The 19,600-nt window shown below is 41.9% G+C and overlaps 1 protein-coding gene across 4 annotated transcripts in view; it reads right to left on the reverse strand.

Annotated features, from left to right (window-relative positions):
* PHEX (phosphate regulating endopeptidase X-linked) overlaps positions 1–19,600 on the reverse strand; it is a 187,057-nt gene that overhangs the window by 125,359 nt on the left and 42,098 nt on the right. For 2 of the 4 annotated variants that reach the window (XM_037129673.2, XM_037129597.2), the window contains exons 4-9: positions 17,517–17,603; positions 16,240–16,466; positions 12,153–12,221; positions 9,552–9,668; positions 5,668–5,751; positions 4,341–4,486 (exon numbers count right to left, since the gene is read on the reverse strand). In XM_037129673.2, the coding sequence (XP_036985568.2) occupies positions 4,341–4,486; positions 5,668–5,751; positions 9,552–9,668; positions 12,153–12,221; positions 16,240–16,466; positions 17,517–17,603 (730 nt within the window). Of the gene's footprint in view, positions 1–4,340; positions 4,487–5,667; positions 5,752–9,551; positions 9,669–12,152; positions 12,222–16,239; positions 16,467–17,516; positions 17,604–17,806; positions 17,896–18,434; positions 18,574–19,600 lie in introns of those variants that run through there. The other 2 variants (XM_037129747.2, XM_037129822.2) reach the window with 2 other exon arrangements.

Below are 19,600 nucleotides of genomic sequence, written 5' to 3' on the forward strand. Positions count from 1 at the left end.
CTGTAGACAAGCTAAGTAATGATGGACAGTTTATGTGCTGGCGGGGATTGTGAGCAAGGTCATCACTCTCAGAGCCAAAAGGCCATTAGTGTAGAGAATGTCAGTGGGACAGAGGCTGGCCCTAACACAAAATGTGTGTGTTCTTCAAACTTAAAATCCAGCTTGCTGGGTGTGAGAGCTATGCTGGATCCATAGGTGTGGATTAGAAGGTCCATGGCCAGCAGATGTATTACATGCATTCAAAAGATATTCCCTCAAGGGGGCAGTGATGAGCCAGATTAAATGGGAACATTCTTAGGATGGGGCCTGATGGTGGTAGAAGAGGCATGGTGGTGGAAGCTTACTGGGGTTTTAAAAGTGTAAGACTTTCCAACTCCCTTGAAATCATATCATGTTGGCATTAGCTAGAAGCCCCCACAGCCCCGCTGTAGGAGAGATGTTATTGTACCCATTTTAAAACCAAAGAAACTTGAGGCCTAGAACCACTAAGTAACTCCCCATGATTATATAGTCAGTGGGTCTCCAACTTAGTAAAATCACCTTGGGAGTTTTAAAAGTCCCCGTGTTCAGGTCCCTCCACACCAATTACATGAAAATCTCTATGGTGTAAACCCAGCATAAATAGTGTTTTTCCAATCCCTCCAGCTAATCCCAGTGATCAGCCAAGCTGGAGAACCAGTGTAATAGGCAGTGGAAGCTCAACCAGACCCAGGCGTGTCTAACTCTAAGCCTGTGTGCTGTTCCCAATTCTACACAGTGATGCATGAATCCCTGTAATTCAGCACACATTTCTGGACCAATCACAGAGACCCCAAAATACTGTGACAAAGGCACTTAGTGGAAATCTTTAGGTACAAAGAAAGAAAAGCGTGTGAGGACTTCATGGGCAAGGCATTACTAAGATGTCAGCATTACAAAACCTTGGAGAGCTGGGAGATGGACTGTGGGGAGACGCGCGTAGTCAGACAATGGCCCTATAGAGCTGCTCCACTGTGTGATACATGCCCAGACGGAATGCGGGGAGCACACAGCCAGAGAGCGCGCTAATATTACCACACCGGGAGCAGATCTGACCATAATGACTGAATCGCTGCTACCTAATGATCAGACACACACACACAAAAAAACAACTCACATTGCAGCAACAGTCCTTGAAAATAACACATTCTATCTTTTTTTTCCAAAAAGCATTTTCAGCAGTATGATAATTTTCCCACATAACAATAAATGAAGCAGAGGAAAGCAAAGCATCAGAAGAGAACTCGCTACTATGAGAGCAACATGAAATCATTTCCAAAAGCCTGTGACTGGGAAGCTTGTTTTTAAAGAAGCTTTCGCTGCCCTTTGTTCTCAGTTAGTGGCAGCTTACACTTGCATTGCATTTTGAGGATCATGCAGTATCTTTTATGATCCTCATGGCAATGCTATGGGTAGTTATTATCATCTCCATTTTCAGATGAAGAAACAAAGGTTAGAGGTCAAAGGATGTCCAAGGATGTGTCAAATCCGGAACTAACGTTTGAGTCTTCAGATCCCAGAGCTTGCATTTGCTTCTCTGGGTCATACTACTTCGGGTGAGCCAAACAACTTCTTCTCAAAACCCCTCAAAGCCAAAGAAATATTCCTAAATCCTAAAGGCTGTCCAGAGCTATGCCTAGGACTGGTTCCCAAATTGTGTCTCCAGACCAGCAACTTCAACATCACCTGAGAACTTGTTAGAAAATTCCTGGGCCTCACCCCAAACCTGCTGAATCAGAAATTGTGGAGGTGGGGCTCAGCGGTCTTTTTGTAACGGGCCCTCCATGGGATTCTGATGCTTGTCAGGTTTGAGAACCTCTGTTCTAGGAAAACTCCATCTCCTCATCCTTCTGCACACACATAAGCTAGGACTTTCTAAACCCCAAATCAGTGCTTCTTATACTTGAATGTGTATAAATCCCATGGGGGGAGGGGCTCTTTAAGTTATAGATTCTGATTCAGTGAGTGTAAGGCAGAGCCTGAGGTTCTTCTCCTAACAGGCTCTCAAGCAGGGGCTACACTGCTCTCCATGGACCATGCAGTGAATAGCCAGGCCCTCCATCACCCTCAGGATCGCTGAGCCCTGTAAGAGGTCCACACAACAGCACACGTTCCAGGTAAGCCTCTAGAAACATCTGTCTAGCAGAGTCATCTCGCTTTAATGTACACTGTGCTTCCTTTATATGAAAATGAAACTGAAGACAAAAGGGATCACAGAGGCTTGGCAAAATCTCCAAGGTGTTGTTTTAGGCCAGCCTGCTAAACACACACACCCACAATTCTGACCCAGATGACCTCCAACAGGCTAGGCCAGGCCTTGCCAGGAAGAAAATCTCTTTGACTCCATCTTTCCTCAGCCTCTCACCTCCCATTCTTGCTCCTCAGACCAAATTAGGTGGTATTCTGTTGGCCAAAAGTTCATTTGGTTTTTTCCATAATGTGGTTATAGTAGTGCTTAGTTGTCATTAACTTCATTGGAAACAATTTTGTTAGACTGTATAGTGACGGCTGTCATATTAGCGTGCACTTAAAAAATTATCAAAATTGGTGAACTTTTGTGAAGCCATTTTAATGGTGAAAGTGGAAGAAAATAAGTAAGATTTTTGGCATATTATGCTTTATTATTTCAAGAAAAGTAAAAATACAACTGAAATGCACAAAAGATTTGTACAGTGTATGGAGAAGGTGCTGTAACTGACTAAACGTGTCAAGAGCAGTTTGAGAAGTTTTGTGCTAGAGATTTGTCACTGGACGATGCTCTATGGTTGGGTAGACCAGTTGAAGTTGATAGCAATCAAACCAAGACATTAATTGAGAACAATCAACGTTATACCATGTGAGAGATAGCTGACATACTCAAAATATACAAGTTAATCAAGTTTTGGTGAAAATGAAAAAAAACGTGTCTTTTCATGGATGGGAAAAACTAAACAGACTTTTTGGCCAACTCAATATTTCATAAGCTTCTATGGAGGAAGGGCCTTGGAATCTGTATTTTACCACAGGCAGCCAGTCCGTGAAGTGCAGTTTGATTAGCAAGGCTCTACTCCACACAAACACTATCTACCTCTAGATTCAATTTTCACGTACAGAATTTTAAAGAATCACTGCTTATGTTTGGTAGTATTTTAAGTGAATGTATTGTTTCTTCTCTCCCTTCTCTGTATGTACGTTGCTCTGTAAGCTTTCCTTGATGCACACATATTGTTTTCATAAGAAGATACCATATTAAAAAGAATAGCAGCTCTTCAGAGGTGTCTGCGTCTCTGTAGGTGGGTAGGATGGTAAATTTTATTCCTAGGACTTCCATAGGCACCTTTCTTTAAAACATCACTCCTAGCAACATAGCCTCGGCCAAGTCAGAATAAGAAATATGGTGTTTAAGCCCTGGCTGGTATAGCTCAGTGGATTGAGTGCGGGCCTGCGAACCAGACAATTGCGGTTCGATTCCCAGCCAGGGCACATACCGGGGTTGCAGGCCGGTTCCCTGCAGGCCAGTTCCCAGCAGGGGGCGCATGAAAGGCAACCATACATTGATGTTTCTCTCCCTCTCTCCTTCCTTTCCCCTCTAAAGATAAATAAATAAAATCTTAAAATAAAAAAAAAGAAAGAAATATGGTGTTTAATCATGGCCTGGTAATCAGCCTTTGTCTTTGTAAGCTGGCTGACCTTTCTGTGCTTCATTCCCTGTGGTTCAACCTAAAGGGCTTCATGAAGATGTAAAATTCTCTTTCCTGATCATTTTTAGGATTTCCTTGTTTTGCTGTGCCAAAGTAGCACAGCAACAAATCCTAAAACATTCTTTCAAATAAAAAAAATTTTTTAAAAACCTATCTGTTCCTGAAGTTGTTTCACTGGTGCAATTTCTCTACAGCTCTCAGAGCAATCTTATGTCCTTCCAATATAGGTTCTTTGCTTTATTGCCACAAAGTGACTTATTGACTAAAAAGAAACCAGGAAAAAGAGCAGCAAAAGACCTAGAAAAAAACTAGGGGGGTAAAGGATGTCTATATAGAAGTCTCAGAAAACAACACTCTTATATAACTACTCCCCAAAACTAACAACTTAAGTTTTCAGAGGGAAAATATGGAGAAAGACCAGAAATAAGGGCAAAAACATTACGCATGTGCTGTTATTGCAGTAAGCAAATGATACCAGACAATGGTTTCGGCCTATTTGTCACAAAGGGCACCATGATTTTCCCTGCTGCTCTTTTGATGTAACTTACATGAAAAATAGTTTCCAAAAGATATGAGAGGGGAGGCCTTATAATTTCAAAGGAAAAACAAAAGTCACAGCAAAATATGTAGGGAAGCTCTTACTTCTTCCTCTCAGAGCCTAATATCCTAAACAGGTCCTTAAAGTACTGCGGGACGCGGACAACCACATTCTCTGAGGGGCTGATGTCTTTGAGGTCAGGGTAGAGTCTGACATCGATGACCTTCTTGATGTAGCCGAGCCAGTCAAACTGCAGAGAACAAGAAAAAAAGCAGAGTGAAAGATCCTCTTGCTACGTGGCAAGCAAGGCAGATAAGTATACAGTCAGTTAAATATAATCCATTGCTTGTGATTTCAAACCAAATCATTAAAGATGCAACTGCTCAAACCTATACAGTAAATGCCTGATTGCTGCCGCCCAGACCTACTGCTGACCTCATAAATGGAACATGTGTTCTGTACCATCTGCATATGGACACTCCCCTGGTAATATGCACACTCACTCTGCTGGCCCCTCCAGCACTCTCTCACCCTCCTCCCTCAACTCTCCTCTCCTTCATTCTCTCTTCCCTCCATTCCATGCTCTCCCTCTCTCCCCTCATTCTCCCCTGCATTCTCCCTCCTATCCCGGCTGCACTCTCCCTGATTCCCATGTTCAGTCACTGCCTAGTTCATACAGACACAGATGACTGAGGACATTACTGGTTTTCTCTCTGGCACAGCCTTTCTTACCCAGGGGAAATAAGCCACAACGACAAAATAATAATAATATGTCCCCTCTTCAGAGCATCATTATCTCCTCTTTTTCATTGACTCCCCCTAAAGTCATTTCCAACCCCCTTTTTTTCTCCCTTGCCTGCCTCCACTATTGGAATGGAAAACAGGTTACTCACTGGCCCAGTCTTCCCTGTAGGCAGGGGTGGCCATGTGCCCCTATTCTATTCAATAAGATATAAAAGGAAGACATCTGGGGATATTCTAGAAAGGCCATCACTGTCCCTCCCCATTCTCTCTGCCCTACTGGCAGGTGAAATATACGGCCCTGTGGTAGGCACACTGCAAGCCTGAGTCTTCGAACATGAAGTCAAACAGCCAACACACTAAAAAGAGTAGAGCAGAAACAAACAACTTGGGTCATTGACAACATTGTTAAACAGTTAAAGCAACACCAATCTCCACCTACGTGTGGACTTTGGTCATATAACAAAATGGGCTGTAAGTTTTTAAGCCATCTTGGAAGGTTTTCTGTCCCTTATAGCAGAAAGCATCATGACACAGACAACAGATATTTTATGTGATAATGGACAAAAATGATGATAATTGAGAGGATGGATAGTAGGGTTTATGAGGCAGGAATTTACACACAGATGAAATACAATCACTTGTGAAAAAAAAAAAAAAAGGAACAATCCAGGGATTGTTTTCACCAACCTGGGGAATCATAGCACTCAGTTGGGAAATGTTCATTTTGTTGTACATCGCTTCACTGGTTCGGTTTTCATGTGGAATCATTATCTGTGGGAAGGAGACTTTGGTTACTTTTTCAAAGGAACCATTTCTTACTGCATGACACTTTCTATACCACATGTGCCCAAACATCTGCATGGTATCATACAGTTTTTCAAGAGTTTGGTGTGGTGCTGAACTTGGGAGAGGAAAAAAAGGACATCAGTTTAGGCAAAGTTAAGATTAAGAAAATAAAGAGACTCCTCTGTCCTGTTCAGTGTGAAACATTGTCCTCAGCACAAAAATAACTACCCAGAATCCCTTCCTCATTTACACTGTGGATGGATAACATCTATTGTTTGGCCTAGTTTGGGCAGCCAAACTGAGGTTAGTCAATTGAGACACACCTCCCATCTTCACCTGTGGTGTCCAGATAATGACCTCAGTCTTTCATGAACCACAGCCAATCCTTCATCCCGGGGCCACGTTTTCACTGAAGAACACTAGCCTATCTGGGCACCATTGCCACCTGTGATCATTCTGTCAACAGCACATTCTTTTACTTCCCATCTTCCCTCTGCTTTTTCTGGCCTTGAGAGTCCCCTGCCCCACTGCTGGGGGTATGGGTTCAGTCACCATCCAGACACACAGTTCCAAGTCTGCATCTCCAGCCCTGACTCTCCATACTCTTTCCATTCCCAATATGCCTGCCCTTGGGCCCTCTTGCCAACACCGAAACAAACAGAAGCTTCTAGCCCCTGTCACGTTGAATCTAATGTAGGAAGGGCGGCAATGATCATCTTTCTCATGGGCCATCTTAAGCAGGTCCATAGACAGGCTTTATTAGCTCCCCATACCCAGCCCTGAATCACATCATCTGATTCTCTTGCATTAAACTTGCCACCTACCACTTCCCACCGGACTCTCCTACCCTTGCATCCTCATCCACCATCACCACACCCAGGGTTTGAACAATCACTAAAGACAAGGTTCATTTCCTCTGTCAAGCCTTTTTATTAAACTCCACTTGGCTCTGATCACAAGGGCCCCTCCATCAATAAGACCTCCCCTGGTGCACACATCTCTCTAGATGGGACTGGTTAAACGCTTCCATGGCTGGATCTACAGTGACTTAATTTGTGCTCAGCTAGGCTGTCCTGCCTCCCCGAGGAAGCTGTAGAAGTTTCCGTAGGACTATGTGCAATTTTGAACGGCCCCAGTGACCTGGGGTGTAACAGAGGTGAGTGTTACTAACAGGCCAAAAATTCATGTACCGTGGATTTTCAAGGCAAACGCATAGAAGGCGGAGTGGCAGACATCTGCCCACTCTTTCTCTAAATGCTTCAGTGCCCTTAGCTTCTCCCTCCTTCCTCACCCTCCACGGGAGAGAATTCCTGCATCTTACAAACATCTTCCTGGCTTTTGTTTGAATCGTTGCCTCAGAGACTGTCCACACCTCCCTCTACTCAGGCTCGCAGCCCCAGGTTGGAGCCCTTTGGCCTCGAAGCTGTTTTCAGCTCTCTGCCAGCTGCTTCCCCCCACCCCGTGGATTTGTCACTTCATTTAGCCTCTTGACAATTCCCAGTCTTGCCTCAGCCCAGCTGTTTTTAGTTCCCTTTTTGGTCTAAATCCCGGGCTCGGGGCAAGGCCTTCCCCAATGCATCAGAGTTTCGGTCTGAATTAGAGCTCTGGGTCTCCTTTGTGCCTGTGAAGGGTACCCCAACAGCCTCCAGACATGGCTTAAGAGGCACAGACTTTGACTCCAGAACATCTGCAGTGGTCTTCACAGTCTTCAAAGGTGACATGCAGGAATGCACTTTTTATGCTGCAAGTAACACTTTGGAGAGAGGTACGCGCATACATCACTACCACTGAGGGAGAGACTAATTCCTCCTCATCCCTATCTGTCACTCCAACCCCACATGGCAACACCCCACCACCACGTCACCAAACACAAAACCAGGCAACACTGGGACTTTTGGGCACCTTAGGATTTTTACCAACTTCTTAGAGAAGGCTGCCAACCCATATACAAGTGTTTCTTGACAGAAGTTCTTTTTCCTTTCACCACAAGGTATTTCAACAAGCAGATTTCACTATATTTGTTCCCTCTGGACCTGGGAATGTATAGGGATTTTATACTTTGGTTCTTCTAGGGAAAAAAAAAAGTTATTCTATAAACAAAGCAAACCATTTAGGATCTGTCATTCTCCCTCAACTTTGTTCTTATTTCTTTTTGTCTCCACCACTTCTCCTGAAAGAACTTAAGGTGACTTAACACAGAACATAGTATAAGACAAAATGACATGCATTGAAGTGGGGGGGGGGGTAAATAAATAAATAAATAACAGGGCTAGGTACAAAGTAGCACCAGAAAGGCAGGTAAAAATGCTCACCAGCATGCCCCCTATACTGTATATACATCTAACTGCATATACAGTATGGGTGGACAGACTTCCCAAAGTCTGTATCTTAGGTCAGACTGACCCTGAGTGGGAATGGGGAGCAGGGGTGTCCAACCTGCGGCCCCCGGGCCACATGCGGCCCAGGATAGCTATAAATGTGGCTCAACATGAAATCATAAATTTACTTAAAAAAATTTTTTTTTTGCCCTGGCTGGTGTAGCTCAGTGGATTGAGCGCAGGCCTGCAAACCAAACAACCACTGTTCGATTCCCAGTCAGGGCATATGCCTAGGTTGCAGGCCAGTTCCTGGCAGGGGACACACGAGAGGCAACCATACACTGATATTTCTTTCCCTCTCTCTTTCTCTTCCCCAGTAAAGATAAGTAAATAAAATATTTTTTTTAAAAACTTTTTTTTTTTTTTGCTCATCACTTTTCATTAGTGTTTGTGTATTGAATGTGTGGCCCAAGACAACTCTTCTTCCAGTGTGGCCCAGAGACACCAAAAGGTTGGACACCCCTGGAAAGAGTAGATTAGATTCAAAATTACCTTCCACTCAAACCAAATCAATAAGGATTCATTAAATATAAGGAGGGGACCCAAGAAAACTGAAATTTATTCATTCAAAATTGTATATTTCTTCGTACATGTTTAAACTTCCATCACCTCCAAAGTCCTCTCCATCTGATGCAATACACCTATTGAGACATATTTTCCACTACTCAGAACAGTTTTGGAACTAGTCCATTTTGATGCCTTTTAGTGTTTCTGCCATTTTTTGTTTCACCTCTTCCACACTGGCAAAATGTTTCTTTTTGAGTACTTTTTTCATCCAGGGAAACAAAAAGAAGCCTCTTTAGGAGAAAATGGGTTAATAGGGAGGGTAAAGAAGAGGGGTCATACCATTTTTAGTCAAAAACTGCTGAACACTCAGTGCAGTGTGGGCAGGTGTGCTCGTAAATCACCCACAAAATGGGCAAATGCATTGAAAGGGTCTTCAAAAAAAAACATTCACTGGAGCCGAATACAGCCTCTCACAACAACACCAGCTGGCACACTGGTTCAGATGGGTTCCTAGAACACTCACCTAGAACATTCAGATGGGCCCCTGTACTACAAGGGGCCCCCCTCCAGGAGACAATTTTGGGTTTTTATGGAGGGCCCCCACTTCGTATCTATTCTTCTATTGGAGCCACATAGCAGTTTCTCTTGGAAAACTTAGTCAGAGGGTCTTTGGCTGTAGCTGAGCAGTATAAGGACATTGAACGGGCTTCCAGCAAGGCAGCCAAAGAAATAAAGAGCTCTTCTTTCTGTCATGGTTCTTCTTCCTGTTACTTCCCTGAGTTCTACATTGGACCCAAAGGACAATGTCACAGAATGCCATTTTATATATATATTTTTTTCATTCAGGATATACTGCCTTTAAAATAAGAAAAAGAGAAAAATAGGTTTAAATTATCTTACCTCGGCTATCTTAATTTCTAATCTAAGCACCGACTTCATGTCATGCTCTGCTCGGGAGCTATTAGCTCCCAAAAGTACGGCAGTATCCACCATGAACTTGTAAAGGGCATCCCGATACTGTAAGAGATAAAGAAGCAAGTGACCATGACAACAATCTATTAGGAAGTATGTTTCAAGGACAGAGGGGAGCAGAAGCAGCAGGTGGAAATACATGCCCTTTATCCTCACCTGTACTCAACATATGGTACAGGCAAGATGCAATACCAACCACCCACGTACCACTTTGGGAGAAAGAGGAGTGATAGCTACTTGGATCCTGTTTCCATGACAGACAGAGATGTCCGGCCACCAAGAATCAAGAGAACTAGTTTTGTGGCAACCAACAATATTATGAATATGTGAAACATCTCCACACGAGCTCAGAATAGAAAGTTAAAGGTCAGGCTCCTCTTCCCAGGCAAGAGAGGCTTTAGTAAAATAATTGGAAAGAGCTGTTGCTAAAAGCAGGCAGCATGACTAAAAAATAAAAGACCAGCAACTGAGACCTTATGTCTTTTCAGTTTTGTGTGGTTTTTACAAAGTTCTCCTTACCACCTCAGGGAACAAAGAAGGGAGAGATGAGAGAATGATGATGTGAAACTGAGCAAATAGCAAATATAGAATTTCCTCCTTGCATGTTCATAAACCCATTTTCATGATATTCATATGTCATTGGAGGGGAGAGCCTTATTTTGTGGGAAGTGAGGAATCTCATTGGCAGTCACCTCTCCTTTCAGATACACTTGTAAGAACTCAATATACCAGGTATTAAATAACCCCAGCTATAGGAATAGGATTTCCTGACACATACCTTGATTCTGTAGGCTGTTCTGACTGTGTTAATGACCTTGGGACATATACTGTGTTTGGCATATAGCTGGCCCTTAAAAAATACTTGTTGAATCAGTGAGCGAACTTTGCAAATACACTTAATTAGAAACAATGCTTTGCAATTTCCAGCTAGATTTAAGGAATATTTAATAAATCAATACATGCGCAAGATGTCTTGCTAGGCATTATGTGCATTTGGGAGATGGGGTACAGATGGAAAATTAAATAATGCTTAAGTCTGATTTCTCAGTGTGTGATCTGGTTCTCAGTGAGTGAGGGAGATAAACATGTAATTACTAACTGTAACATTAGAGATACCAAAATAATTTCCTTAATAAAGCTGCTAAGTGCTTGAAAACTCAAGAGCTGGAGAAGAATTACAACCTGAAGAAATTAGAAACACAGTGTTTGAAGAAGACATATTCAGGAGCAGTGAGGAGACCTCCTATGAGGGGTATGAGCTGCCTTTGTTAGGGGAAGAATAAATACACGCCATAGCAAAGGTGGTTTGGGAGCAGGTCACAAAGAGGCCCTGAACTCCCTCTAAGGTGTTTAGATACTAGCTTGTGAGCAAAAGCATGATGGGAGCTGCACTTTGAGGAGAGATTTTATCAAGTGGTACTATGGAGGCGATAAAGGGGATATAGGAAAGGAGGTAACAATTAGAAGGCTATCTGTGGTAATAGAGCCAAGAATAACCATGGACCTGACCAAGAGCTATAAAAATAGAGAGGGGAGACTAAGTGGAAGAGCGATTTTGAAGATAGAATCCACAGGACTTGACTGGTTGGTTATAAAGGGAGACGATTTCCAGCCTGGTTGCTGATAGGGTGGCGACCCCAGCAGAAACAGAGGTACCCCCAGATTGACAAAAGTTCATTCCATCCACTTTCAAGAAGAAATACCTGCCAACCTTCTCTGATGACTGCCCTTGGCCAAGGTTGCCTTCCTGCCCTCCAGAGCCTTCTGGGCTTTAGTATCAGCAAAGGAACAGAGACTTACATTGTGAGCCAGCACTTCCCAATCTGTGTCTGCATTCTCAGCCTGAGCCAGAAACCAGAGAGCTCTCAGGTCAAGGGGACCCTGGGTCTGAGGCTCCTTCGGGAGTTCAACGAAGTTTCCAAAATGAGTTCCAGGTGTCAGAAATGAACCAGGTGAAAACTAACAGAAATCTAGGTTTCCAAGTCAACCCAAGAACTCTAACGTAACTGACCCCATCTGGTTCTCATTAGTCTGGATCATCTGTTAAGAAAACAGATTCCTGGGTCCCACGTGAGGTTTACTAAAGCAGACTCTCCGGGGCTGTGAGCCAAGAACCAGACGTTTAACAGAAGCTTCCCAGGTGATTCTGAAGCAGTGCGATTTGAGAATCATTGGGTGACTGGGTATCCCTCCTCAAACATTACTTCTGTGATGTGCAGTGAGCTCTCTGCACTTCTGAGGGATGGCTGCAAGCTCATTTCTTGGTTACTTCATCATTCGGGAATGCTCTCTCCCCAGCTCAATCTTGAGGGCACTGAGCACGGGCACTCGTACACCCCTGATGCCCAGACTTCCAGAAAACAGGGAGCGCCATTTACCTAGGTAACAGACCTTTGCTCCCTGTACTGGGAATATGGTCATCAAATAGCCACACTGCTCATTTTCAGTAAAGAGGCAGGACTGCATGAACAACTTATGAACCCAACAACAGCCTGACAAGGTGCAGAGTTGAATGTGTGTAAAACTTACAGACTTGGCTTCTGTGCTGTTATCAAGGTAGTCTTCCCTCACAGCTAGGGAGAGCGTTGCTTGGTCCAGCTGTGGAAATAAAAACAAAGTATTTTGCTTATGCTGTCCATTCTTATGTACTCTGTTAACGAGAGTCATGAGATCTGCAACCCAGTCATATTGTGAGCTTGTGTTACCATTATAAAAACAATTCATTGATACATATTATCAAGTATCAGCAATGATAGATATTATCAAGTATCAGGGACCTGTGTCTGCTTCCCCAATTCACAGTTTCTAACCCTTCCAAGGTTCTGTCAGTGCTAAATAGCATCAAAGCTTTTGGAGTTGGAATAGGCCTTAGAGATTACCTGGTTTTCCCCCTTATTTGATGGGTGGAGAAACAAAAGCCAAAGGAGTGATGCGACTTCTGAGGGAATAGGGCTGGGCAGAGCTCAGAGGAGAATCGCTGTCTCCTGTGGCCAGATCCACTACTCCTCTCCCTGCAGTATTTTGCAAAATGCCAATCTGGTTGGAACTAATTAATGACATTGTCCACTGCCCCACCCCCAAAATACTGTGTTGCACTGATTTATTTTATCTGAAAGAAATCAAATGATAATATTGAGAAATCTTAGTGAATTTTAGAACCCTCTCTGGAAAGCATAGGATAGGTGATAAAAATACAAATAATAGACAACAAAAATAACTAGGATTTGTATGGGAAAGTATTGCATCGTTTTGTGAATTAAAACTTTCAGCACTTTAAAGGCAGTCAAAAGGAAGAAGATAGTTGTTTTCAAGGAATGTGCTAGAACCGAACAGGACATCCATCTATGAAAAAAATGAACCTCTACCCATACTCACACCTTCTACAAAAGTTGATTCTAAATGAATCACAGACCTAAATGTAAAACCTAAAAACTATAAAATTTCTAGAATAAAACATAAGGGAAATCTTGTGACCTGAGGTTAGATAAAGAATTCTTAAACATGACACCACAATCATAATCCATAAAAGAAAAAATAAATGAGCTATCATCATTAAAAACTTTTGCTCTGAGAAAGAAAATGAAAAAACAAGCTATGGACAGAGAGAGAGTATTTGAAAACTGACATCAGGATGAGGCAAAAGTAGCTTTACAGTTGTTTATATGGAAAATAATACAATAATCAATAAATAATACTACAAGAATAAACTCTGCTTTGCATACTTACAACTATAAACCTATTGTACTTTTGCCCCATCCTGTATATGGCAAAAGATTTATATCCAGAATATATAAAGACCCCTCTCAAAACTCAACAAGAAAACAACCCAATTTAAAAGTGGGCAAAAGATCTGAACAGGCACTTCACCTATGAATATATACAGAAAATAAGCACATGAACAGATGGTCAACATCACTAGTCATTAGGAATACATAAATTTAATCAACAATAAACACAACTACCCATCTATTAGACTAGCAAAAAAAAAGATAACACCAAGTGTTAGTGAGGATTCAGAAAAACTGGATCAATCAGACATTGTTGGTGGAAATGCAAAATAGCAAAGCCCCCTTAGAAACCAATTGACAGTTTCTTATAAAGTTAAACATATACCTACAAATGACTCAGTAATCCCCCTCCTAGGTATTTACCCAAGAGAAAGGAAAACTTACACCCACACAAAAACCTGCATGTAACTTTATTCATAATCACCAAAAACTGGATATAACCCAATAGTTCTCCAACTGGGGAATAGATAAACAAACTGTGATACACAACGGAATACTACTTGGCCATAAAAGGGAATATACCTCTCATACATGCCGTAACTGGAGAATTCTTATGACATTCCAGAAAAGACAAAACCACAGGGACAGCACATAGGGACTGGGGACGGGAAATTGGCTGAGTACAAAGGGCAACACAAGGCAATTTCAGGGGATGATGGAACTCTTCTGTTTCTTTATTATGGTGATGGCTGTGCATTTGTTCACAACTTATAGACACATGCACCACAAAAACTGAATTTAACTGCATGTATGTTTAAAAATGAAAAATTTAAAAAATCTTTCTCTAAATCTATCTTTTTTTTCTTGGATATCAACAACTGTTTAAAGGCTCAAAAAAGTGGATCACAACAGTAGATTTTCTAATTTAAATCTGATTCACACATTAAAAAGTTAAGTCATTGTGGCAATATATAAAATCTAAATATCAAATCAAAATTTAGTAGCATGTTAATAAAAAATTTAATTACATTCCCATATCATTAGTTTATACAGTGTTATATTGCTTGGATCTATCTCTACTTTCTTATTCGTCTTAATATAATATCAAATATTTTCTTTCTTAATACATACAATCTGTATAGGATCATAGTTTTCCATGAAAATCCCCTTCATACACAACAAATTATACAAAGGCTAAGTTAAGAGTTAGCAATGTGCCCTGGCTCAGTGGACTGGGCACTGGACTATGAACCAAAGGGTCACTGGTTCAATTCCCAGTCAGGACACATGCCTGGGTTGTGGGCCAGGTCCCCAGCATGGGGCATGAGGGGGGCAACCACACACTGATGTTTCTCTTCCTTTCTTTCTCCCTCCCTTCCCCTCTCTCTAGAAATAAATAAATAAAATCTTTGAAAAAAAGTTAGCAATGTTATGAAAATTTCAAGGAAAAATATTGTTTTTGTTTCCAGAGCAAAAAAGATGTTTTCATAACATCCATTTTGTCCATGGGTTCCTAAAATCCTCAAATTATTGTGTTCAATCTTCTTCTCTAATTGACCCCAAATCCCAAGTCACAAACCAGCCTGGCTTCATCATAACGCAATTCCCAATGTACCACCATTTCTTCCAAAAATTAAGTAAGGCAGGACCACAAAATGCAATATTATGATTAAGATGCTTTGGCTTTCAATTAGATTTGGACCCACTTGGAGAACCTTTTGATCTTCAGTCTCACAGGAAAGGAAACTGTGTAGACAATATTAGGAAAGCCAAAGCTTCCCTCTGATGAAATGAAGTTTAATCTACTTATTATAAAAGTCTCAATGATTCAAATGAAGTTACCAGACTTTTTTAAACCTTCAGATTGTTATGGTTTCTAGGGAACATTTTAAATACACCAAACAGATTGAATAAGGTCTGACAACTGAATCTCATTAGAAACATACAAAGTCTTGAGGCAAAAGACTTTCTCCAGAGGCCATCATTAGGACACTGTGTTATTTTAGGGGTTTTTTTTTAAATCCTTGCATCTGAATATTGCGGGCTGAAAATAAAATGTGTTTAGGAAACCCAACACATTGAACTGAAATACGAATTTTTTTTCTCCAACTGCAATACACCTCAGGAAACAAAATAGTAATACAAAAAGAAACATCTGACAAATTATGATACAGCAAAAGGAAAGATACAGAAATGAGAAAAACTCCATTTCCAAAAGAGTCTCCCCTTATCATTTATATGGATTTTGCTATGAGTCATGCAAATATAGGCCACTGAGTGATGATGACTGGAAGTCACTGTTTCAGTAACATATATTTAAGTCTTTTACTGTCCCCTAAATTCTCAGTCTTGTTACCTCTTTGCATAAAATAAATGCAAACACATATAACAAACTGTGGTTTCAGGCATCGACTTCTGTCATTTCCTGCATGTTTCTACTCAAGCCTGTGACAAACCCTGTGCCATGTCACCACAGGGTAAAAGGAAGTCTAAGTGCACCGAGGGATGGGAGTTTGGGGTAAGAGAGACTTCTCATAGAGCACAAAGAAGGTCTCCTAGGCAGCCAAAGAAGTTAAAGTTTCTCCTGAGCAGAGGGACCAGTCAGTGTCTGTAGAAAGTGGCAGGATCTGAAAAGGAATGAGAGGCTCAGGGCCCCAGCAGCAGAAATGCACACTTAAAGGGAAACGAAGACTGGAATAGTGGGTTTCTTTTCAGAAACAGATACCTGATTATTGGAGGGTCTCCCAGTCCCTGAGAGGAAGGCTGAGAAATGGGGCAACCAAGAGGTAGGGACATGCCAAGACTGGTCCGATTTCCCACTAATAGGTGGGTGACAGCACAGAGTCAGCAATGACTGAACAAACAAGATGGCCGAGTCCCCACTATACCTTCAAGATGTGTTCATTGGATGCCTTGTCATCGGGGGACACATACAAACGGATGAACACAGAATTGCTGTATTGACCACGAAACGTTGCAAGTGTGTGCAGAAGGCTGAACTTTCTCTCTGACCAAACCCCTTCCGGACCAATATTAGACTCGAGCACAGGCCAGCGAAAAGGTGAATGCCGCAGGATGTGTAGTAATGGCTTGGCATCTGCTTTTTCAATCGCTTCTGAAAGGGAGCAAATATGAAGGGAGAGTTAGAATTGCAAACTGGATCACCAAACTAGAATGTGAGGGTATCTTCTCAAGAGAAAATTCCTGTAAGGCCCCAGCTTAACATTTCAGCTGGTACAGAGAGGTGCAGTAGACTGAGCATAAACAGGCACAGAGCCACATATGAGTCACACTGCAACGTAACTATCTAAAGCTGGTGTTCTCACCAGGAGAGCAAACTAGGGAACCTGCTGGATGTTCCCTACAATAAAAGATGGGCTCACTACACTCACCCCGGGCAATGAGCAATGTTCAGCTGGTAATACTCTGCAAGACTAAAGAACAACCCTAGCTAAAGGAAACTGTTCAATAAAACCAATCACTCCCCAGTAAAAGTGAATTAATGCCTTGGATTCTTTCATCATCTTTTACTGCCCTCTTCTAGCTAACAAAATAATGCCCCAAGGCCTAAACAAGTCAACACAGAGGCACTGGCTTCTTCCTGCAATGGTCTTGAGAAAGTGGACCAGGTAAAAGGACAAGTGTCTCTTTTAACTCTAATCAGACCCAAGATACTGAGACATACCTGACACCCAACAAAAATGACTATTAGGCTGTTGGAGAAGCAGAAGGAGACTGGCCTTCCTGGGAATCTGGAATTCTCTAGACCCCAGTAGGTCATTTGGGGACATAGTAACACTCCACAGGCTCTCCCTCCCAGGCTCCTTCTCAGACCACACCTGGCCTCTGGATTCTGATTTCTGCACCACAAAAGTGGGGTTTGTCCTTCTGACCCTACCCAAGTTTCTCATGGAGTAACTGATACCCAAAAGAAGCCATGCCATAGACACAGAACTATTTTCTCCACCAAGCAAGCAAGAGAACATTAAGAAAGGGCTAGTCAAAAATTCAGTTTTTGAGAGTCATTCCTTTTCCTTAAACAAAAACCTTTAAACATTAACAGAATTCTTAGTTCTCATTTTCCTTCAATGATATCTTCAAACATTACAAGAACTCCCAAGAATAAGGGTGGTGAATATGTTATTTATTTGTCTTTATTACTCACTCTCATTCATGCAAGATGAATAAAGGACTTTGGCTTTCTGGATGGCTTCGATGTCCCGCCTTCTACTGATCGATTTCTCCAAAAGTGCTAGGAAGGTTAAGAAAGGATTCGTTAGCATCCATCCGCATGTAGAGCTGAGTTGGAGGGCACTGATAATCACGGCCTCGGCCTCCAGCCTCCAGCAAATTAAAGGTAAAGACAGGCAACCCTAGAAAAGACACATCTATAAAAGATATGCAGACAGCTGAACCGATGCCAAGTTGCTTGAAGCTCAAATAACTGCAATTTACCATTCTTTTCTCAAACGTTCTCCTAACTCAAAGAAACCAAAAGTTCAATTTCCAACTGAAACTGGACCTTCTGCAGGGGTTAATGTTTCCTGCCACCTACACAAAAGGAAACAGAATTCATTTATTCAAGAACCAAAAATAACTGAATTCTGTTCCTTGTTTTCTGCACTGAGTAATAGTCTCAACGGAGGCAATTTCATCAGGGTCGGGTTTCTTAAGATTTCTTCACAGCCGAGCCTCTCAGGAAGGTCACCTGGAAGAAATTTCCCATTAGAAGTTTCATTCAATGTTGTATAAACATGCTGTGGACATGGAAGAAGTTGTTTAGACAGGAAATGTAGAGGCGAGACTGGGAAGCCTATCCAAATTGCCTGAAAACTTGCCACTTACACATTTGAAGTCCTGACCATTTAAATGAGGCCATGTGTATAAAACGATCGCCAGCATAGACCTAAGCCTGCCTGGGAAATGATTTCTATTTATAAAAGTCACTGATGCTATTGTTTGAAGGTGGAAAATGCCAGCTATCACCACTTCATTAAATAAGGAAAGAGGAAAGCCAAACTTCAATTAAAACCACCCTCCCCACAAAAGACCACCTCGGTTACATTGGAGGGGACCGAATTACCAGCAGGAGGCCAAGACAAAGTATCCCTGTGCGGCACCGTGGCGCTGCCTCCGTTGAGCTATATCTCTTGTTGTCGAGGCATTTGGGGTTATTTCTGAAACAACCCAGCAGCCTCCAAACGACGGTACAACAGATGCTCCTTCAGCACTCTGAATGGCTTCAAAACACAATGTACAGTGCTAATCAGATTAGGAAATAATGACATAGTTCTGAAGAGGAACTGACTTCTAAACTGGAAGTTCTGTATTTCAAAAAAAAAAAAAGCCACCCAGAGTTCCTGTCCAACTTTCTAAAGTACCCATACCCATATGTCCAACAAGTCTATGTAACTAGATTCAAGTAAAATAAATTGAGTTGGATGCGGACATTTTCTACTCTTTAAAATTGTGTGTAGTGTTTATTTCTTGTATATTACACAGAAATAAAAGGAGGACAACTAGCTTCAAGGATAAAGAACGGAGTTTTGTTTTGTTTTGTTTTGTTTTGTTTTGTTTTGTTTTGTTTTAAAAAACAGAAAGCTCTATAACCATATTCACATATATTGGATGTGAGGGTGATCTGGCTGCGACATCTGTCACCCCATTGATCACCAGGGTGGATTCGGCTGATCTGGCTGGATAGGCGGGTGTCCCCTTCCTCCCTCACTGATCCATGTGCGTCCCTCCCGAAGCTGTGCACCTGGTCGAAGAGGATGACCTTCCCAACTAGAGGAGAGGACTGGTCTTCGGTCAAGGGCATACAAGTAGCTGCACTCCCCTGCTGGAACCTCCAAACAAGCTCTCAAGGTCCACATATATTTCTACTCAAATCAGATCATGTGTCTTTCCACCATGTTGCTTCCGCAGTCACTGATTGGATTGTCGGGGAGACACATTTGGAAGTAAACAATCCAAATTTCATTTAGAGATATGATATTATTACAATGCTATAAACATTCCACAGGCTGCAAACATGAAGGCCCCGAGGACCTAAGACAAGCCACAGCAGCAAAACAACTCAAAGTATGAAATATCTACCTGCCTGTACACTGAGGTACTCTGTATCACAAGGAGAAAAAAAGAGAACTGGTATATGCTAAGTAGAATAATCCTAAAATGCTAACCATGCTAAATAGCAACAATTTATATATGTCAAAATTCTAGCTTCTGCACCAGAATTTGGCTTGA

Source organism: Artibeus jamaicensis, unplaced genomic scaffold, assembly GCF_021234435.1.
Source record: "Artibeus jamaicensis isolate MK-2021 breed Jamaican fruit bat unplaced genomic scaffold, CSHL_Jam_final scaffold_1283, whole genome shotgun sequence".
Classification (NCBI taxonomy): Eukaryota; Metazoa; Chordata; class Mammalia; order Chiroptera; family Phyllostomidae; genus Artibeus; species Artibeus jamaicensis.